Source organism: Eleginops maclovinus, chromosome 15 (genome assembly GCF_036324505.1).
Source record: "Eleginops maclovinus isolate JMC-PN-2008 ecotype Puerto Natales chromosome 15, JC_Emac_rtc_rv5, whole genome shotgun sequence".
Taxonomy (NCBI): domain Eukaryota; kingdom Metazoa; phylum Chordata; class Actinopteri; order Perciformes; family Eleginopidae; genus Eleginops; species Eleginops maclovinus.
Genome location: NC_086363.1, coordinates 5150655 through 5174439, shown reverse-complemented (window position 1 = coordinate 5174439; position 23785 = coordinate 5150655). Strand labels below are relative to the sequence as shown.

Below are 23785 nucleotides of genomic sequence, written 5' to 3'. Positions count from 1 at the left end.
AGGTGATTTAAATTCACTGACAAAAAGCCCAGCCTATAATGTATTTTTTACTGTAAAAAAATCTATTGTCCAAAGCTCAAAATAGCATTTATTTCTAACTGGTTCTTAGTACAACAAGCAATGACCTGCTTATATCCCCTAATATGCTTGAATATTAATACATTAAATTGAACATTTCTTCAATTTTATTGGTCTTTCTAGACTTTCAGTCAATTTCAATCAAATTGAAGTTTTCCTCAACTAGTAATAGTATACGTCCCAAAATATGCGGTCGACTAGAAAGTTGTAACAATGGAAAAAGATCTTCCAAATGAAACGGCTTGCAAACATATGTATAGTTTGTCAGGGTTCAAATGTTAGAGATCATCTCAATGCGTGGATATGTAGTGTTGGGTCCAGCAGAATTTTGCGTCTGTATTAATAACCACATGCTGTATATTGAAAACATGTTTGCAATTGTTATATCTATCAGCCTAAAGTATACATTTTGCAGAGATTTTCTCTAGCCCTGTGCACCCGCAGGACACTTAGCTCCTTTCCTTTGATACAAGTTCATCCATCCGTACAGTAAAATCCTGGGCAGACGTTCAGGAAGCAGAAGAGGTGAAGACCTGTGAGATGATTTGTTGATGATCGTCTGCAGAACATTTGTTCAGATGCATGCTCAGTACAAAGGCAGCCAGAAGCCAGAGCTGTAGCGCTGCGTCTCGGATAAAAGGGGCAAATCCACTCGTGCCAACAAATCCAAACTTGGCTCTCACTGTGCTATTGTACTGCTCTCCTCTCAGTTCAATCTGGCACCCTCTTCACATCGACCAATTTACAGAAAGTCCTAAATTGAATTACTGAACCTCCAAGTTGGCAGATTTCCTGCTTCATTCTGCTCGACTGTGTTTAGTCTTGAACGTATTTCTCTCCTGGGAGAGTTGTAGTGAACCCATTTGCTACCCACTGACAATCTGGAAAGTGAAATAAGTTATTTTATTGCCTTTGGCTCTCCTGTGAATACAGTGTGGTTTGATAGGCTTTCAATGGGCCATGCATATTGATAATTACCTGTTTGCTGCCCTCTGTATTTCACACAAAGTCACACAAAGAAGATAACTTTATCCCCAACCCAGAACCACAAAAATAACCTTTAAAACTTTGAAGACTTTGAAACGCACGTTATTGCACAATAGTTTTGTTATTTTAAAGCAGCCAATTAAGGAGAAAAATGTGTGCTTGAAGTTTGAAAACTGTATATTTATATTTCCGTGAATGTTTTTGTTTTATGTTTTCTTTTCTTAGTAAATAGTCTTATCATGCATCTTTTCAAAATCCCAAACCAGATTTTTCTTTAATTTTTTGGAAAGTCCAAGCACACAAAAGGAAACATATTTTTCAAAAATTCAATGTGGTGCACATTTGTCAGACATTTTTGCAAAGTTAAAAACTGGTGGGAAACCTACACTCTGAACTAGCATGTGGTTAAGAATGAAGTGCATAATCCCAATTGTACTGTATGTGTAAAAATGTCGAATCAAGGTCCAACTTTTAAAAAAAACACATTTTCCACCACCTTGACACTTGACAGAATGTGGCTGCACTGGAAAAACACTGCTACAAATATCTGTGTAATTGACAAATCTGTGAAACTTTTACTCTTGTATTCGTGTATGAATCTGTGTGTGTGTGTGTGTGTGTGTGTGTGTGTGTGTGTGTGTGTGTGTGTGTGTGTGTGTGTGTGTGTGTAGAAGTTCAGCTGTGAGTGCGAACACAACACATGCGGGGAAAGCTGTGATCGTTGTTGCCCTGGTTACAACCAGAAGCCCTGGATGGCGGGAACCTTCCTCACTCGACATGTCTGCGAACGTAAGGAAAACCCAACAAGCAAAAGAAACACTTAACTATCCACAGTTCCTACTTTTCCAGAAACCAGCAGTCACTTTTTAAACTTTTCTACTGGTAAATGTTTTCCCAGAGTTCTTACAGTACTGTAGGCGCACGCACACATTGTTTATTATAACGTACTGTATGTACCCACCAATGTCAATAGATAACACGTCTGTATTACTTCTTCAGCTCACCTTCAGTTTATGTGACCACAAACTTTATGAAACTGTGAAGGAGCTCTCTGAAAAAAATATTCCTGCCTGCCAATCAGGTAAGGATGAGTCTTTGATATGAGACTGTATAAAGCCATCAAAAGTCACCTTGGCATCCATTAACCTTCCTCATCTATGTAGCAGCACGGCGAGGAGGTTAGAGGCTTCTACCTGTCATCATAAAACTGTGGTTACAACCTGTAATCTCCATTTTATTTCACACAGGCTACAGGCTCTGTAGTCTTCATGACCTGATAACGGCTTCTCCTGCCTTGACACAACAAGACTGAGGTGACACGACTTTAAAGGTCCTGACAGCACCGTAGTAGAGGAGGCAATGACTTCAGCCCATTCAGAATCAGAGTGTCTCAGCGCTCAGCAACCAATGCTTACAGAGGGTTGCAAAAGTAGCTGCATTAAAAGACCCTGAGCAATGTCTTTTTTTGATGTCTATGTTAATCATTTGTGCTTTCCGCTATCTTCATCAAAAGTTTCTGCATCTAGTAATTGTTCAGTGTACTACCAGCAAATTTGGCAAGAACTATTATAATTTAAGGATAAAGGATATATGATTTTAAGTTTCTTATCTTTGAAAATATATCAAATCAAGTCTTTTTTTGTTTTAAAGATATTTTTGGGCGGCTTTTTGCCTTTAATCGGATAGGACAGTGACAGGAAAGTGGGAGAGAGAGTCGGGTTGGGATACGGAAAGGACCACGGGTCGGGGGCTTTAGAATGTGTATAGCATACAACATTCTCTGTCCTTAGATCCTCCCGGCATACAAGAAAAAACTCCCCAAGAAACCCCACAATTAATGGGGTGGAAATAGGAGAAACCTCTGGGAGAGAAGCAGAGGAGGGATTTCTCTCCCAGACAGAGTGTGTGTGTGTGTGTGTGTGGATAAAAGAAGATATTAAAAACATATGTTTATATTTATAGATATGCATCATCAGTCTTGCTGTCTCCTGAGGTTTATATGTTGATTCCCCCCATATTATTTATTTAAATACAATAGTTTGATTAGGATGAGCTCTAAGGGTGAATAATAAACAGAGGTGGAGCAAGCTACCATAGCACGACAAGTGACACATCCAGTGTGAACCGGGGGTGATACAGCCTGGTGTGATGGTTTAAAGGGATCTGGTGCTGTGTAGATGTATGAAGGCCTTACTGAAATTGAGCATCTTGGGGAAAGCAGCGTAGAAGGGAAGCCCAGCAGCAGCAGCAAACAGCTTTACAGGTCAGCGGAGCCAAGTCTGAGATCAGAGCTGGAAATGGGCCCTGAAATGTTTCGGGGATAAAGTGGCCTTTGCGCACATTTCCACTACTGTTATTCCCCCTAACAGAACTGTCAACACGATCATCATAGTGTTCCTTTCCACAGAAATAAAATCCTTCCTTTTAAACCTTCTGAAAACTCTGCAGTGTTTCCTGTCATCACGATAGGGTGGTTCTCCAAGAGATCCATGTGCCCCTTCTCCTCTAACACTTTTAAATTCATGTCCACAAAACGATGCTTTTCTTTTCTTTTTCTAACGTCTAAATGGTAAACTCTGTGAGTAGGAAATGGAGTTGATGCTAGGCAACCCACTCACATCCAAACTGGGGAAAAGACCCACTTTTTTTTCTCTCTGGACTGTGGAGATAACACACAGCTCAAGGTCAGTGTGTGCACCTCAGGGTACTGTCTTCAGAACAGGGTTTGATGTTTCTCTGAACTCCTACGTGGAAGAAGTAATTGGATTAAAAGAGCGGCGGTGCTTGCTTCATGCTCTGTATCTGGATAGGAAAGCGGGGTCAACAATCCTGCAGACAATGCTACAGTAACACATTCCTGTGTGTGTGTTTTCAGAGTGTAACTGTCACGGTAAGGCAGAGGAGTGCTACTTTAATCAGACAGTAGCGGACCTGTCACTCAGCCTGAACGTCCAAGGTCAACACAGTGGGGGCGGAGTCTGTATTGGTTGCCGCGACAACACAGCTGGAGTTAACTGTCAGACATGCGCTGCGGGATTTTACAGACCCACCGAGGTACGTTACACATACGCATGCACCTCGGCTCTTTGTATGTCTGAAGTATATAGTATGTTGCGCTGTAGGAGGAACCCAGGACTTAATTGACAAAATGAAGCTGTATTGCTCATATGACACTAAAGCCTTCCTCATTGTTTTCTTCTCCAGGTGAGCGCTGAGGAGGAGGACCCCTGTTTCCCCTGCTCATGTGACCCACATGGATCTATCAGCCAATCATGTGTCCCAGATTCAAGCCAGGCTTCTCCCCGTATGCAAAGATATTTTTAAGTCTTCCTCTCTATCTTTATGTGCGCTGGATATTGTTCATGTTGGATATAGCAGATACACAATTAGAGGTAGTCAAACACACGTTTAAATTTATATTACTTCAATAACATTTCATTGATTCTGTTCTGCTTCATTTCCCATAGGGTTGGGGTTGGATTAGTTCAGCTGTGTCCACAGAAGCTATATTGAACACACTCTATATTTAAAAGAACAAGAAGACTATTTATATTAAAGATATTTTTACTCCTCTTTGTATTTTTACCATTATTATGTCTAGAAAGAGGAGCTATTTTAGGTTGCATCCCTCACACTGTTGTTTTTTTAATGTGTGTGTGTGTGTGTGTGTGTGTGTGTGTGTGTGTGTGTGTGTGTGTGTGTGTGTGTGTGTGTGTGTGTGTGTGTGTGTGTGTGTGTGTGTGTGTGTGTGTGTGTGTGTGTGTGTGACTGACAGTTCAGCCAGCAGGGTCATGCCGGTGTAAGGAGGGTTTTGGGGGTCTGCAATGTGACAGGTGAGAGACATGCACACACACACACACACACACACACACACACACACACACACACACACACACACACACACACACACACACACACACACACACACACATAGAAAGAGAGACAGACACACTGTGACAGGTGAACAGAACCTGCTCAGCTGGTGTCTGATCCAATTAGTGTTTGGAAAGTTTCAACTGAGATCTTTAATTATATTTAATATCACACACATTGTTTTTGCCTCACACAATGTAAAGAAGTCACAGAAAAAAAATGTACATCGTATGGATTTGTTTTTCCTTGAATGCAACACGGATACTCTTTGATAACATATTTTGCATTTTGCATTCGGGACCTGAACATACCCTTTTATCATTAAAGGAAGCCTTGTTTTACTTTAACGATAAATTAAAACAAATAATCAACCAAAAAAAAAGTGCTTCATCTTAAGTAGTTTATCACTCATTATATTATCTGTTATTGCCGTAATTGCTTGTTTGTTTTATCTGTTTTCCCCTACTGCAACTACTCGACTTCCCTGTGGGTCTCCTTTAATGTCATCTGATCTAATCTAAACGCTGATACAACTTCTCCCCCTAAACTTTTTAATGACCTGCCTTCAAATCAGGCCAGCCGCATAAGCATCGTCTTTAAAATCACTTCGTAAAAGGCCCCTTTAATAGACTTTGCTTGACCCCACTCTCTCTCTCTTAATTAGAGAGTCATTTCTAATATATTTCCTCTGAGATTACACACACATGCTCGTCACCCGTGGTGCAAGCTCAGCTGTTTGCTGCACACTCGAGGCTCAGATCAGGATGGACGCAGCGGTTGTTAGAATAATTGACCCTGTGACTTGGTGACGGGACGGCCTCTCTAATACTCGTCACACTCATCTTAATTATTGTTATTAAACTTGTTTGTCTCCAGGTGTGCTATCGGTTATATGGGCTACCCGTCCTGCCAGCGCTGTAACTGCAGTGTGGAGGGAAGCACCAACGCTGACCCATGTGTAACACCGTGTGTGTGCAAGGTACTCACACACTTTTATGCGCACAAATAATGGCACTGCCCTAACCTTTTTAGCCCTGTCATCATTATCTCCACCACATTAACACTGCCATAACATGCTTTGTGCTCATAACTTCAGTCTGAGGGCAGTCTATAAACTTTTGATGCATCCTTCTTCTCTTTCTGTCCTGCAGGAAAACGTGGAGGGACAAAACTGCGACCGCTGTAAACTGGGATTCTTCAACCTGCAAGGTTACAATCCAAGAGGCTGTGACAAATGCTCCTGTATGGGTATCTCCAGTCAGTGCTCGTCCTCCACATGGTCCTATCACAATGTAAGCACTCACATACTTCTTCCTGGCATTTGTCAGCCAATCACGATGTGTGTTGATCTGGGTTTAACATGTTGTTATATAGACGGCACTGAGCTATTCCTAAAAAGCAAAGCAAGTTTATTTATATAGCACCTTTCCATAAAAGGCAATTCAATGGGTTTTACAAGAAATGGAAAACATTGTGAGCATTAAGATGTAGTGCAGTGGAAACATACATTTACAAACATGCATTAAGAAGCCTAAAGTAGAATGAGACAGGTCAAAATACACAAATACAAATGACAGAGCAATTTATGAATCATTATGTGCAGCTACACGAGCCTAATACCCCATCCTCCACTACGCTATTAGCCTGTCTCTGTTACTACCACACTGCAGGCTAAGACAGGTGGAGAATTGGGTGGAGATACGCAGCCTCCTTCTTCTTTGCTGAAAGACCAAACTCTGTTTCCTTATTGCTCAAAAAATTTGACAATATCGCAGCCGCTATTGTTTTTATTTCTATAACGTCAACCGTCTGCCGCGACTACGCCCATCATCAGGCGCGATCAATAACGAGGCTGAGCGGAATGCATGCAGCAACATCTTTCATTAATGGTAATGCATTCATTGCTTCACTTGTTGCGTCAATGAGCAATAGTTGTAGGAGTAGGGGATGAAGTTCTTAAGGGAAGACAGGTATTTACAAGATACTCATTTCAAAGAATGGATGTTTATGGAGTACAGTGGAGGAGAGAGCGAAGGAGATAAGTGAAAATGAAGAAAAAAGAGAGGACAAGAGTGGGAAGACGAAAGTGGAGACGAGACAAGAGGCAAGGAGGAGAGAGGTGAAAAGAGGAAAACAGTTTTTGACTGACAGGCGGGGTGAGAGAGGCGGGGAGAGGAGACGTTGACAGGATGACAGCTCTGATTTAGACACCGATAGAGAGTGTGTGTGTGTGTGTGTGTGTGTGTGTGTGTGTGTGTGTGTGTGTGTGTGTGTGTGTGTGTGTGTGTGTGTGTGTGTGTGTGTGTGTGTGTGTGTGTGTGTGTGTGTGTGTGTGTGTGTGTGTGTGTGTGTGTGTGTGTGTGTGTGTGTGTGTGTGTGTGTGTGTGGGGGGTATGGGTGTGGGTGTGTGTGTTCAAAAGGGGAAGCCAAGGTCAGGTTAATTGCAACGACAGATGTGTGTCTGGCTGTCTGTCTTTCTCACACACACACACACACACACACACACACACACACACACACACACACACACACACACACACACACACACACACACACACACACACACACACACACACACACACACACACACACACACACACACACACTTTCAGGAGTTAAGATTACAAATTCTCCATTTAGGTATCAGTTGCGAGACACCCCTGCTCATAATAGCAAATCTTTAAACGTATTTTGAGATTTACATTTTGTTGTTTATACATCTCGCATTTCGATCAGGTGGGACCCTAAGATATCATGAAATGTATTGATGCAAGAATGCATGTGCTACACAATTATTGCTGCAAAGACTTTATAAATTTCACATTTTTAGTTCACCAACGGGGACTTATTAAAGAAAGCTTGTCAGATATTTTAAATCAGTCCACATTAAACATGACTGGAGATGGTCAGAGGATAGATATCTGAACATCTGTGTTCAGCAAGCATAAACTGTATCGAAGCCTGAAGGTTAGTTCGGTTGGAAACTCTCTGATAATGCTTTAACAAACACACTGAGATCTTTCTAACTTTATACCCACATGTTACTTATCAACATGAGTTGCTCTGAGTGTAAGTGAGGGGCAGCTGTACTACTGAAAACTAACACACTATTACAAGTTGCAAGATAAATCCATGTGATGCAACAGGGAAAAGATTTCAATCTTATCCAAATGTCTTTGGAGAATTACCAAAGCATTTGTTGTTGTGTTACGCTACACAATTTCTGGATACATTTGAAACAGCTGCAACTAAAGTTTCAATCTTTACTTTGAAATGACACGCAGTGGACCATGGCCTAAACCTGGTACGACTGCACATTGTTAATACTGAACATGTGCCGTCAATATAAGAATGAAGGAGCTGGAAGTAAATCTTTTTCCTCTTCTTGTGTTTTAGGAGACCACTCTGACGGGCTGGCACCTGCTCGGAGAAACCGGAGAAAGAGTTTGGTCCGTTCACAGGCAGACTCCTCCTTATCTCAGCGTCCGACACTCAGACGTTGTGAATGACCTCGGCTCAGCGTACTACTGGAACGCACCTGGACTATACCTGGGAAACAAGGTTAGATGCTGATACACACTCATATTCACTAACACATACTGTTCATGTACTCTACGATCTAATCATAGTGAGAATTTTGAAACAACTATAAGTTAATTACACCTTATAGATTTAGGTTTTTAAAAATAAATGCATAGTATTTAAAGCTTTAGAGGCTACTGAAGTTTTCAGTGTCTTGGAAAATACATTCCTTCAATGCAGGATGGATCAAATAATCACACAGTGCCTAAAAGTACAACAAGTTCTTCTTCAGAAATAGCTGTAAAAGTAATAATACCTCCTCTATAATACAGTATCAACAATACTTTTTATCTTAATAATAATAATAATAATAATAATTTCAGAGACTGGATTTTATTAGATGGTTCGGATGTTCCTGTAGTTGCTTCCCTTTCCTTTAAAATTGGAAAGTTATATTAATATATCTGGAGCGAAATCAGTACATATTGAAAGTTGGCCTAATAAAGATTCTTCTCAATTCCCTAATGCTTACCATGCAACACAATTATATCTAGGTGGTGAAAAATAATAAGTCTTGCATGCAGTTGAAGCTCCGGCATAAAAGTGATCTGCAATCTTCATCTGACTGTCTGAATATTTTTTTGCTAACTGACAAAACCATTGACCTTCTTACCATTTTCTAATTGCCATCAATGAGAGGCGAATACAGAAAAAAGTCTGACATGAGATAACACATCATTAGGATAGGATTGAATATAAAACCAAATCAGGTTCATGATCTAATAGGATATCCCCTGTGTGGGCGACTGTGGCTGTGGGATATTGAGGAAGTCTAACAATCGTTGTGTCCTTGGGAAAGATGCTAAATCCCAAGTTGCTACCGATGGCATGGCTAACGGTGTGTGAATGTGCACCTTATATGGCAGGCTCAGCGTCAGTATGTGTGGATCAGTGAATGCTGACTTTCTTATATGAAAGCGCTTTGAGGGCTGTATAAATGCAATCCATTTACCGCTGGATGTAAGCCCTGCTTCTCTGTATCTGCTCCTGCTAATGTCGACTGTTTGAGTTTCCGCAGCGGTTTTCTGTGGCCACGATTAGACTTCATCGCTCCCGCTTGCAAATAGCTGCAGTCCATGTTTCTGAAGTCAGGTTGATGCACTACAACAACAGACTGACTGTGATGTTTGTCTGGGTGTCATGGCTTAGAGTAATATACCACAGAATTGCATTACTTCGCACCCTGCAGGCCTAGCTTGTCATCTCACTTCTTTGTCTGATCCTCTCTTCCCTCCTCCCTCTAACCATCCCTCCGTCCCCGCTTCTTTTCATTGGTCCGCTTCTCTAACTCTCCCTCCGTCTCTCCAGGACTCCCATTTTTCACCTCCCTGTTCCTAAATCATCTCCCTCTACTTCCCTGAAGCTTTCTTCCCTCTCTCTTTCCGTGTCTCTCTCGCTCGCTTTGTGTCTCTCAGGGTAAACAGTGTTTCGCCTGTTGAACTCGATAATCAACTGTTTTTCTCTACACACACACACACACACACACACACACACACAGTCACACACATAGTCACACACACTCCCAGGCCTATATAAGTCAGATAATGATGTGTTTTGGAGGCATTAGGGACAGCGGAGCAGAACCGAATGCCTCCAAACATGGGAAACAAACAAATTACCAGTGTGTGTGTGTGTGTGTGTATGTGTATGTGTGTGTGTGCTTGTGTGTGATTGCTAGAAGCGGTGTGCGAGTACTGTATGAAAAAGCGATTCTTTGCTTCAATCGCTGATCGTGTTACAGTGATAGATGCTATGTGACTTGACTATGCACCTCCTCTACATACACACACAGACACACACACACACACACACACACACTGCGGTTTGTCACGTTAGCGTGTATCATTGGAAGTGACAGGCAGTGTGTGTAATGACAAGCTAGCAGTGAATATATAAGAGTATAAATGTGTGTGATGATGTTCTTAATCCTTGTGCATGAACTCCTGTATATCACCAAAGATGCTCATTGGCCTATTAGTGTGCTCTGTGGATGCTCATTGGTCCAGAAGCATGTTCCTCTGATGCTCATTGGGTATTTTGTAGGTCCACTGCTCAAAGCCATTTCAATTACGTGTTTACACGGTTATATTTTCAAAAAGCTCTTTATTTTTCTCATACTGCCTGTGCCTCTTTTCACCCTCTGTCTGAAACCAGAGCCCAGTCTGCTCTGATTGGTTAGCTGGCCGGCTCTGTTGTGATTGGTCAACCGCTTAAAGATGTCCCGCCATTTAGCCTATGTCTTTGAGGGCTAGCCAATAGAAGTACAAGTGTTACATAGTGATGTCATTGTGGTATTTGGGCCTCAGAATATACTCCGAAGCAAATTCGTATTATAAACCTATAAACCTGATTCTGATTGAAACTCAAACTGTTATATTCAAACCAACTCTAAACAATATTTTAAGTTAACAATGGAATAAATTCAGGTATGTTTAGGAACGTGTTTTAACATCTAGCTAATTATTTTGGTTCATTCTAACTTCTCTTACCAACTGTGTTTCCAGCAACAGCAGGCAGATGTTTTTAACAAAAGCTCTAACAAACCCTCAGTAAGCTACCTGCACGGCACCAGACAGCAGACACGGTGACAGTGACAAGCTGGTGGAGTATTTAGCAGCTAGAAGGCCAGATAGTCACCTGATGAGAGGACAAAACAGCTAAAAGGAGAGTAAGAATTGGACCTACATAAATGAAGTGCCCAGAAACAATTTGGTATACAGTTCATTTCATTTGGAATATTCAGTATTCAGAATGCAGTTGTATATAGTATATACAATAGTAATGTAATATATATTTGCCCTGACTCATAAATATTACTTCATGAAATGACTACTTTTGGAGCTTTGGATCAATTTGCACAGTTTTGTAAAAGCACTTTAAGGAGTTCATTATGTCGCCTTTTAAAGGTTATGTTTTTAAAGAGGATACTTGACCATTGAAACAGTGTTTGACAAAATAATCTCACTTTAAAGTCCATTTGAAATGTTCTCAAGCTATTGGCAGCTTTTCAGCTTTTGATCTTCATTTGAAAAGGGAGTTTGCTTAGATTTCCAGTCTGGTTTTGAACAGGAAATTTGTACTCATTTAACTAAATGTGGAGCAACAATAGTTACACCTTTCTTTTACTGAACGTTACATCAGGGATAACTTTGGTCTCGTGGTTCTCTGACAATGAGATTTTGAAAAAATATGATGCGTTTTATCATTTATGAGGAATTATTTTAGCAGGATCCTGGTCAGAAGTAAACAAGTTGAATATCCAAAGGAAATATCAGCCCGTTGTCAGCCTTCAAAAACCGTCAAATCCTCACCTCCTTGTATCCATCTTGTATCCAGATTTACTAAAAGATTCAGTCAGATAAAAGGCTCAAAAACAAGAAATGCTCATCATTCAGAGGAACAGAGTGACAGAGATGGAGAGAGAGCTGTGAGAGGTTGAAGAGGGGAGATAAAGGGGGTGATGGATGAACATGGAAAGAGGAGACACATCCTTTGCCGACGGCTGATGAAAGGAAGCTCAGAGAGGGTTGAAACTTGTCAGACACACAAACACACAACTCAGATTGTGTTACATTTCATCCACACTCTTTTTCCACTTCTGCCTGTACTTTCTACAACTTTCTGAAACCATTTCTCGTCTTCCTTGTCTTTTTTATGGTTGTGTGATTAGGGAATAACACAAAATAATAGTCCTTTCAACACAAAAACCTGCCACTGGTGCAAACCAAAGGAGGGGAAGTGTTTGGAAATATGCGCCAGTTTCACTTTGGTTATAGAGTCTGACACCTCAAAGTTGTGATGAATGAAGTCTGTCTTAAAAGTGTTTCTGTTAAATACTTCTGTGGGAATAAATTCTCCCTTTTTGCACCAAATACTCAAGAGGAATATCAGCTTTTACAAAACAGCTGAGCTGTGACTTATGAGAGACTGAAATGTGTGTAGAGGAGTTTGTGTGTACTGCCTCTCCTCATCTTGTCTTGATTGCATGAGATGGATTTCCCTCCTGTTTTCTCACTCTCTTCTCTCCCTCCCTCTGTTCTTTTTTTCCACTTACATTGCTGAAAAAGTGCCTTTACATCAATCACAGTGCATTTGTTCCAGTTCTCATCAACCAAATTATTTGGTGTCACACACATTTGTATTCCTGGAAAGTGTACGCAAAGCTTCACACAGTAATCTCGAGGCTCAGAGCAAAAGGGAAAGTCATTACACCTGGTTTTCTATCCCAGTGATACAACATTAATTATAATTTCAATTCTGATTCACTGATGTTTTCATTACAAGAACAAAATGAATGTCTAATGAAACTAAATTGAGATTATATTTATTGTTGACATCATAACTGCCAGTTGCTTTTTTATGGACAGGAAACAACTCTTGATCGTTATGGAAATGTGTGAAGTAATCAATCTAATTTCCTGAATAATCCAACCTGTGTAAGGCAGCTGATGTGGTGTTTAACCACACAATTAGCAGGACGTTGATGCCTTGATAGAAACTGCGAGTCTAACCCAGCCACTAACCCTATTGAACATAGGGGGTCATTTTGCAATTGTTTGTTACTTCTAGTCTGACACACAGCGAGCTGCTGGAGTTGGCTTTCAGGAGTCAGGGAGCTGTGGGAGTGCAGGGAAACAAGTGATCAGCTCTAACAGGCTGGAAGAACATTAGTGAGCTGCTCTTAGTCATCATCCTGCCTCCCTTTTCCTGGTCTTTAAAGTGATCCACTTAAAATAGAGAACAAATGCTATGGAATGAAACTTCCTAAATATAAACCACATGAACATAAAAAGCCGCAACTGAAGTTGTTTTACCTTATCAAAGCATCTTGAACCAAACCTCACCAATGAATGCACAAGATTGATTGAATCATGAGCACGTTTGTACACCTGAATATGTGTGCATAAGTGTTTATGGGCATAGTAAGGATCCTCATTAGCCCCCCATCTCTTGTTACCCTTATCCCCTTGAGGTAGTAAAGTGTAAAGACCTCATCATGTGACCGCCTTTAACCCCAACCCCATGCAGAGCACCTCAAACAACCAGATGTTAACCGATCTGCCTCATTCCTATCTGCCAGCACCCACCCAGGGTTCCTAGCCTCTGACTGACCCCCAACCCAACACAGTGCAAACAAAAACCCTTGGGCATGAAGTCAAAGCAAGTTCCTCCACAGTGTGCAGGCAGGACTTTCCCACAGCTGCCAATTAGACCCAGAGAAAACACTGTAAGATCTTGCAACTAAATTGGGTAAACTTAAACCACCATAGCCACCTTTACATCGCTATGTCAGTTAACCAATGCCACATGCAGCTCATCTCCAAGAACAACCCTGGATGCCATGAAAATATGTCCTTTTACACATGGTTACTCCACCCGTTTCCTAACTCCAGGCATGATACACCACAACTGATAAAAGTACTTTGAACAGAATCTCATTTCCTGACAAATCCAACATGTGAAGGCAGTTTGTGGAGGCCTTCATGTTCTGATATGATGTTAAAAATGACACTTTTAGCATGGCATTGATGCTACAATAGCATGTTTGAGTGTTATCCCAGCCTTGGGCGTGAATCATTATCTACTACTTTGCACATAATGAAATTACATTGTGTTAAGTGAACCATATATATGATCAAACAATACATGGTAACACTGAGATTCTGTGATACTGGACTCTTTTTTTGCCAGGAACTTTCTTTTTTTGTTGCCAACATATAACACACACACACACACACACACACACACACACACACACACACACACACACACACACACACACACACACACACACACACACACACGCACACACAGAAGGTTTGTTGTATGCTGTTCAGCATTCCTCCGTCTATTGGTCCATCTGGAGCCAATCTAACCCTACTGCTAGAAACAACAACAGTCTGTCCTTGTGTGCATCTGTGAGAGTAACCACAGTGAACACTCCCGATACCAATTGCACAGAGGCATCATAAAGACAGCCCAGGTGTTGGTGTGTGTTTGTGTGTTTTTATTTATACATTTCTATGTTCTTGTTTCCCTGTGCATGTGTGTGGCTGTACGTGTGTGTCCTTTTTAGGAGAGTTTGTTTTCTGAAGCTTCTGTGGCAATCTGGTTTTCATTTCCTGAAGGATGATTTCCTTTGTCCCCTTCACTTTCTGCCCAATCTCCTGAAGAGAGCGTCATATGCTTTAGTTCTGGGAAAATTGACAGCAAACAGGCATTCGAATGCAGATAGGCAAACACATTTCTCTGAAGAAACTAGATTGCGGCAGGCAAAAATGAAAGTTGCATACTAATAGGTTTTCAATTTAAGTACTGCCTTTACTCACCACAATCACTCACTTGTTTGTCTCCTTTTGTTCTGCACCTCTAAAGTTTCTTCTCACTGCGGGAGATCAGAGAAAACCAAACAATGTTTAGTGTTCCTGTTCCCTTCTGTTGCATGAAATCAATATGAAAACATTCATCCAGACAATTATAAGGAAACCAAATGAAGGGATGCTGATATCATTCTTGGATCATTTGTCTTGAGATGCACAATTACTTAAATGGGAGAAAAACACGTTAAATTAAGCTTCAAAGTTTCTTAATTGCCTTCAAAACAACACAACGATTTCAATTCAAGATCTGTTTGTCCATCTACTTTGATCATTAAGTTAATATTCAATGGAAGATGAGGTTGTTTTTGAAATCCCTCGGCAAGTTGAGGAGTTCTCGTCCATATATTGTGTCACGAGCATGACGTTTAAGACTTTAGTATACAAATAAAACTTGGGCAAGTAGTCCTTCCGAGGTAAAATGGATATATTTACATCTATATTTTCTTAAGACATAGGTAAACTCAAAGACCAAAAGTTCCAGAACAGTTTCTATGAAATAAAATACTTCTATTAAACATTTTTGTTAAAAAACTCGACTGAGATTTGTAAAATACCGCAGATTGAGCTCAGACAACACAGCAAGCACACTGGTGTTTCTGCCAGGAGCGCTGCAAACAAGTTTTTAAATCACTATTTCAGAAAGATATATATTGAGTTACTGTTACACTGTTAAAAGATGTAAGCTCTGTTGCAAAATGTAAAAGGGATTCTCCTAAAATGTACAAAACATGTGGTCAGCTTTGACCCTGTGAAGCTGCTCAGTCATTTCTGCGACCAATGTCCCTGATGTGAGTGAGCTGACTTGTGATTGGCAGAAAATGATGCCTGGTTTGTAATCCCCTTCCTAAAATCTGTTTCAACATATGGTATGAAAGATATTGTATCCCCAGAATAATGTTTTCATTTATTCTCTGTGGATGTGAGGACACACGGAACCATGTCCCTTTTTATAGAACATGCCAGAATACATATTCAACTTGTTTCACACATTTGTTTCCAAGAAATGATGTTCTCGGCAGACAGTCCAACTCTAGCCGAGTGTGACCTTTTTTAAAATAACAACTGTATTAATTCAGGACTGTCTTAACACTTGTAGTTCATTAAAAGGCTCTCACTTGGTTATTAAAGTTTTGAAAAAGTCGTATTACATCAGGGCTTGGTGGGAACCCTGGAGGAGGACTGAGGTCGATAGTGACTCATTTTCGCACCTCTTCTTGTGCCACGCCAAACCCACTCCTTAGTATCGGAAGCAAATTATAACCTACTACCCTCTTTTCCTCTCCTCTCTCCCTTCCTGACTCTTTTTGTATCCTTAATTGGTGTCTCTCTCAGACAATACTGCTCCACATTATCATAGATTTTGCTTCTCTGTCCTCTTTTCTGTCTGCCTCCGTCCTTCTTTTCATTTATCATTTTTTAGTCACCTACCCTCTCTCTTCCTCCGTATCTGTCCACTTTCTTTTCACTCTCACTCATAAACAATAGTATGCCACTGATGATTAAAAGGTTTAATGGGTTTAATAGGTTTCGGTGCATGTAAATGGTCTGCAAAGGCTAAATCCAAAAGTTCCCTCCAGAGTGAGTTTCTATCCCACACACTCCCCAACGCTAATGTTCCTACTCATTGCACGTGATGTGAGGGGCGGGACATCTCGAAGCAGTTGATCAATCACAACAGAGCTGGCCAGTTAACCAATCAGAGCAGACTGGGTTTTGGTTTCAGACAGAGGGTGAAAAGAGGTGCTGAAACACAGGCAGTATGAGAAAACTGAAGAGCTTTTTGAACATTAAAGCATGGAGACATGTTGCAGTATGGCACGCAATGCAAATATGGACCTGAAAATGAGCATAGTAGGGCTCCTTTAATTAGTAACTCAATGATTCTTCTTTTCCTAGCTACAGCAGGACGTGTAAAGCCCTTTAAACAGCATATATTCAATCAATATTTTTTCTCTACATATCTGATGTGATATTGGATTATTTTGCCGTTCTGTACCCCCACATGTTAAGCCTAATGACTTGTGTGTACTGATCTACTCGTGGCCTTCACAAAATGTTCCCTTTAATGAAGATTGTGTCGGGGACTTGATTAGGGTTTTAACAGAGAGGATTACGTCTTGGTCTTCTCATTCTGGCCATTGATAGAGTTAATAACAGGCTTATGATGCTCTCAGGAGGATCCCACGGATGTCTATTGTAGCTGTGTGGCTGAGTGTTTATTGTTCCTTCGTTTCTACTGCCCATAATTCCCCTCTCCTCTCCCGTAATTTCCCTCTCCTGCTGTGCCATTCTCCGGGTCTTTTCTCTCTCAGCTGTTGTATTCCTTTTATTTCCTATTCCCCTGGCTAAAGATGGGTCAACAGGTTGCCATGACAAAAGCTTTGATTATTGTCCAGGTGGAGTGGATGGCGTCAGACAAATTATTATTTTCTTGGAAATGTCAATTATTTCAAAGGAAGTAAACACCCTAACTCAGGCGTGGATAGTGAACCCTAAAAAAAAAGTAAAGTGTTCATGAGAATTCACATTCATTCTCTCTGCCATTAAGAAGTTACTCAACAGTTAAACACACCAAGATCAAACATGCAAATAAGCCATGTATGCAAGACCTCTGAAGCACTTACAGACCTGAACCACCACTTCTTTCCTTAAGGGTTCACCTGACAAATCTCAAGGGTCATGAGATGTTTTACAAGTAAAAGAAGAACGAAATTGCATCAAAGACATTCTCTCACTTGTTCTCTATCTTAGCTTTATTTTTGTGAAACCAAGGGGAGATTTATCTCTATAAATATGGTCCAAATGAAGGGAATTAACTAATGATTTGGTTAAACTCCTCAAGTATAAACCTCAACCTGTGTTTTTATTGTTTTAGATTATATACATTTTTTAATTCAACTATTTGAAAATCCATAACCTTAATATTTTGGTTGAGTCTCACCGCTCTCGTCAACCTCAGCATCATTGGACGGACAATGACGGACAGTCTGATGAACAAAGAAGCGCATTAAGAAGTTTAACCGCCAGACATTTTCTATCATGAGTTGCTGTTGAAGATAAACCAGGTGGCTAGAAACATTATATAATATTACTTTAACTTACAGTAAGTACATCAAACCATGATGAAACAAACTCAAGTGACAAAGAGTTTTTTATTTTATCCTTCTAGAGTCACAACAAATTGTAATATGTTGTAATGTAAGTGTCAAAAATAAACTCAGGTGTTCATTTCAAGAGTCAAGGCATACATCTATCTATTCTTTTGATTTATTTTCCTACAATACCTTTTTGATTTGGCTTGAGGGGTGCATCATGTGCAATGGGCGCCTTTGCTTAAGTCCATTTATCGCAATATCTGTCACATTATGCACTTATATGTACTTCAGCTCCGGCGAGTTTCTGTTAAACCTCTTTGGTTTCCTTTGCTTTCATCATGCTGGCTGTTATGATGCCGTGGAGCAAACCCTTTTTCCTGTATAGGAGGCTAAAGTGTGTATAGAGTAGGAGTCCACACTGGGATGCAGAGAGCTAATAACAAAGAAGGACGAGCAGCCAAAGCGTCTGATTTGTGCGGGGTGTGTAGTGAGGGTTTAAACCATGATTTTACTGTCTTATGGAGTCCAAATCACCGAATGGGGTTAGATGGAGAATAAGTGTTAGTCAATAAAACGTCCACCCAGTGCACCTCCTCGCCCACTGTGGTGTGTATGTGTGTGTGTATTTTCACTCAGCTGTGAAATGGGTGATTCCTCCTCCCGGTTTAAGAACCAAGGGTAATGATGTAGAATGGAAGAGGTTTATAGAGGCATTAAGCCCACCTCTTACTCCCTCTCTATCTCTGCCTCTCTTCTTCTCAGTCCCGGGCTCTATTTCTTCTCCCCCCCGCCCTCTTCCTCGATGTCCTCCTCCCTCTGTTTTTATGGTGGCATTATTATCTCGCTCTCCCACCCATTACTGTTCAGGTTGGAGCAGAATAATAAATTTCAGGATCATGCCGACGCAGCGTTTCTCCTGCTGAAGCTCATTCTGTGGACTCGACAGAAACACTGCACCGAAACACAAGACAACAAAGATCGGAGCATAATCTCGTTCTCCATACTTTTGAAACATTTTTAAAATATTTTTAGGAAAGCTATCATAATTTGCAGCTGTATTGTTTTGCTGTATTGCTGTTTAAGTAGTAAGCACACTACTACAGCTGTCATAGAATATTTACATATACCTTAACAAACTTAACATCTTGACACTTTTGTATCCACACAACATCAACTCTAACCCTCTTAGTCGATCCCTCCACATAATGGTCTTAGCTCGAATCCAACTCTCTACTCGATCAGTCTTTTGAATGCTGAATGATTTCATTCTAAGAAGGTTATGAACACAACGTGATGAACAGAATACTTCCAGTGGCGCTTTTGCATTGCTGCATATCTTGGTGCATAACCACCACCTGTAGATCAGATGAAAAATGTCCCATCATAACCAGGAATTTGCATAGAGTAACTTGTGTACACGTATGTGCGTCCATACTGATCTGTCTGTGTCTTTCTTTTCAGATTTCAGCGTATGGAGGGAGTTTGGTCTACACTGTGTCTTATAATACCGACCAACAGGAGCAAATGGCCATCAGAGTCACCTCCCAACCAGACCTGATCATAGAGGTACGTTTACACATTGTCATAGCAACTGTTCACAAACATAACTGCTGAGAGGGCTAAACGGGGGAGGTCTGTCTGCCGTCGTCTCAAGTTGGATGTATCTCTATTTATTGTATTTCAATGGCAAGTAAAGCGGTAAGTTTTAAACATGAGCATTACTACGATAAGTTCAGCTATGTTGTGATAAATATTGTGCCCCTTAACCATCCCCCTCCCCTTAACTAACAAAAGTAAGGATCAGAAGGTGCTGCAGATGTAATGTACATAGTTCCATAGACACACCTCCATACAGCACACAGCCAGTTCCCAACAGTAACAGCCATTAACAACCCCAAACAGATTCCTTCCCCTACACACTTGATATTAATAAAGAGACCTTCTGTATATTAAACTCTAATAAAGAGCACTTTAACTGTAAGGTATAGGTGCTTTATTAAAACATTCAGGTTCATTTGGGAGATGAGCGAGAGAGAGCAGATGGTTGCATTCCTCATAAAGCTGATTTCCTCTGGGCAGCTGTGAGTGTTTCCAACGTTTAACACATACATGATTTTGTTGTGTTAAGGAAACGGTCATGACCAGAGGAAACCCACTTAAACACAAGTGTGTGTGTGTGTGTGTGTGTGTGTGTTTATGCATTTAGCACTGAAGCATTATTTATCTCTTCTCACAAGCCATTGACTTTTGCACCAGTGAAGACCACTAAATGAAGCAGCAAATAAAAGCTGTTAAAAGCACACACACACACACACACACACACACACACACACACACACACACACACACACACACACACACACACACACACACACACACACACACACAGAGCGAAGCAGCTACAGCTGGCAGAGAAGTGCTGAACTTAGCAATAAAAATGCAGATAGTCCCCCCCTCCCCTCTCTGTATGTCTTTATAATGAGCAGGTTGTGATATGATGTATGGCAGCAATAAGCAAAGCAGCAACGCTATTAGTTAACTCTTAAATCTCTTACATCGCTTAACAACATTGTGTGTGTGGTGTGTGTGCACGCACGTGGGCCTGTTTAAAGTGTGCCAAAGCTGCAGAAATGATCCCGTTATTTCACATGCACACAACTTTCTACCAATGACGTTAAAGAAGAGAAGGTTTAATTAGAAAAGTTTGAAAAATATTTGCTCCGTAATAAACTTTTCTGGCACTGACTGCTAAATAATTGAAAGACAAATAAAAAGTTTTATCTTTTAGATATGACATTTAAATTAAATTAGGACAGAAATGCAAACAGTTGTAGCAAAACTTTCATGTTCTGTGCCTTTTCCTTGCAATAAAAATGCACACTTTGAGTGAAAGGAAAGAAGGAAATGAATAAAGGATGGAAAGAAGAAGGAAACACAGTGAGGAAATGAGAAACAGATCATAGGAAATAAAGAAGATAAAGGAAGACAGAAGAGAAAGGAAGAAAGGATGGGAGGGAACAGATATAAAATGAAGGTATATAGATGGGAAATAACAGGGAGGAAGGAAGGATGGGGAGAGGAAAGGTAGAGCCACAGACGTGTAGAGGACAGAAAGGAAACTGCTGAGATGGATCGTCACAGACCAATGAGCTTCTGTTATTTAAAGACGTGTCAGTCAGATTGACAGATGGGGAGGAGATGGGAGGAGAGGAGGACAAGTGTCGGTCTTGTTGTCAACAAAAAGCCTCTCCAAATGATGATGATAATGAACCACCTACACACTGTCACAGGCTTTCTCCCTCTTCACTTCTCTCTTTCAGCCTTTGTCTTGATTTGAGTCCCCCCCCCCCCCTGTTTACTCTCCGCATATCTACATCAAGTTGTGATATTGTTTGTTGCATGGTTTGTGAAGCGCAGGCAGGAGCCTTGGTTGTAAGAATGCGGGATCTGAATACACAATAATCTCTCTGTCTTTGTTTGTCTGTGCGGCTTTGTTGATTTCAGCGTCTTTGTCTCAAACCGGCCCACTTTATCAGCCCTCCATCTGCTGTGTTCCCCCCAAAAAAACTGTAAATACCAAACATTTCACAACAGCAATAAATACTGCCAATACACTGCATCTGGAGTTCTCGCTGAAAACGATAGATAGAAAGTTGATTTTGATTTGTTTCTAAACTATGTTTGAATGCAAATTAATCTTATTAGGTCTTCTGTTGGTAGCACCTAATGCTTTTTCTATAACCATGTAGAAGCAGGTTGAAATGAATGCAAACAATACAATTATCTTACCTCTCTCTCAGGTTTTACTCAATAGTTCTTATGTAAATGAAATGCTTTTACGCCAAATCATTTGTTTTTTTGTCTGTGTTTCCAAAACCTGCTTTAATGTAGACGAATAACAAATGTGGTTAAATCCGCAGCCGAAAATAGTCCCAAACAAATGTTCTCTTTACTCCTGTTAGTATTGATTGCTTAAAAACTTGCCCAGGTGCTTTGGGAACTGACCTTGCCCTTTAAAAACAAAATGCTATGTATTTTCTATACATCATTTAGAGGAATAAATGGACTTTAACCTGAGAGCCACAGGCAACAATGCATTGGTCTAAGTTTGTGTCTTTTCTTGGAATTTCCCTCCAAATTGAACCTCCTTTTAATGGATATTTTTGAAGATGTGATAATAAAAGGTAGGTATTAAAAGCCCCCCTTTCAGAAACTTAATGAAAAGACTTTCCTCAGAGGTGACCTTGTCTTTTTTTCTTGTCAATCTGCCTCTTTTCTTTCTTTCCGTTCTTATCTCTGCATCTCTCAGCCTTGCTTTCTGTCCCTTTATCCCTCCCTCCATCGCCTCTCTTTCAATTAATTTTTATTTAATGGTTTATTGGCACGGTGAGCTCTCCCTCTCTCTCTCTCTCTCTCTCTCTCTCTCTCTCTCTCTCTCTCTCTCTCTCTCTCTCTCTCCATAAGTAGTTGTCAGTCTGTGTTAGCCGCTACATGCCATTGATCTGTTCTCAACAAGAGATAGTCAGATACCAGGCCCGAGCTCGATTCACTTTGCATTCAGTCCATGCAAAATATCAATAGAGAATGCAGCTCATTACCTAATGACACATCATTCACTCTCACTGTCTCTTTTTCTGCAGATCAGATGCATATCATAGCTCTTTCTAAAGGAGGTGTCATACTCTATTTATGCTTTGGAGAATATCCCCTGTCTAGATGTATGCAATCAAAAATGAGCTGCAACAAACAGACTACTTTTTTTCTTTTATCTCTGCCAGGGAGGCGGGATCAAGATTATTGACAGGAGGTTTGGCCAACCGGTGTACCCGTCATCGCCAAGCACCAATCACATTCCTCTTTTTCCCACGAACTTCCTGGTTGCAGAGAGCGCACAGCCAATCAGTCGGAGGGATTTCTTGTCTGTTTTGGGCAACGTGACCAATGTGATGGTGCGGGCTTCTTATAGCACAGAACCCAGCGCTGTGTACAGGTAGAAACACACACACACTAACACACTGACAGGCACTATGGGATGGTAACATACTGTAAAACTTGAAAAATATGCTTTTAAGCGGTCAAAAGCAGCAGGTTTTGTGTTCTAGATGTATTGTTTTTTGTTGATTTTTGTCACACTTTTATGGGAAACAGTTGTGCATATAACTCTTCTGTTTCATAACTAAATACTAAGCAAATGTTCATAATGTTAGGGTCATTTCACACAGCCTTAACACAATGCTCCACAACTTAATAAGTATTGATTAGTATAAACAAATGTGGTTGGTATTGGCTTTATGAAAGAAAACAACTTGCCCTAAGTTCACAGATCTTAGATAAATGTTCAATTATGTGAATAACCCAACTTCAACCTTCTTCAACAAACCATAAAGGGGGCAGTTTCATTTATAAAACTCCTGCTGTCTCGGACTAAATTCTGCCTGAGAGAATTAAAAAATGCAATCGCCCAATCAGCCAAATAGCCCTGCTTATGCAAGGTGTAAAGCATGTTTTCAATGTCTCCATGCTTGATATTTCACATTGTGTTACTGTTGTATACATGTAGACTCCACTCATTCTCAATGGAGGTAGCCAATCCCTCGGCTGGAGGGGAGAGGAGAGCAGCGGCGGTCGAGAGCTGCTCCTGTCCTCCTGGATATGCTGGAACTTCCTGTGAGGTAAACATGTTCTCTGACACACACTGACTGATTTGCCCTTCCTGTACTCTGTTAAATATAGGCTTTTGTGCATGTAAATGGTGTGCAGAGGCTAAAATCCCAACATGCAGACTGGGCT

General features: G+C 40.7%; 1 protein-coding gene across 1 annotated transcript in view; it reads left to right on the top strand.

The window, feature by feature from the left end:
• The window catches only part of lama2 (laminin, alpha 2), a 160640-nt gene that overhangs the window by 46647 nt on the left and 90208 nt on the right, over positions 1–23785 (top strand). The window contains 10 exon segments of the mRNA XM_063902014.1: positions 1737–1854; positions 3941–4119; positions 4270–4369; positions 4841–4898; positions 5815–5917; positions 6090–6230; positions 8335–8499; positions 19457–19561; positions 22774–22985; positions 23556–23667. Coding sequence (XP_063758084.1) covers positions 1737–1854; positions 3941–4119; positions 4270–4369; positions 4841–4898; positions 5815–5917; positions 6090–6230; positions 8335–8499; positions 19457–19561; positions 22774–22985; positions 23556–23667 — 1293 coding nt within the window.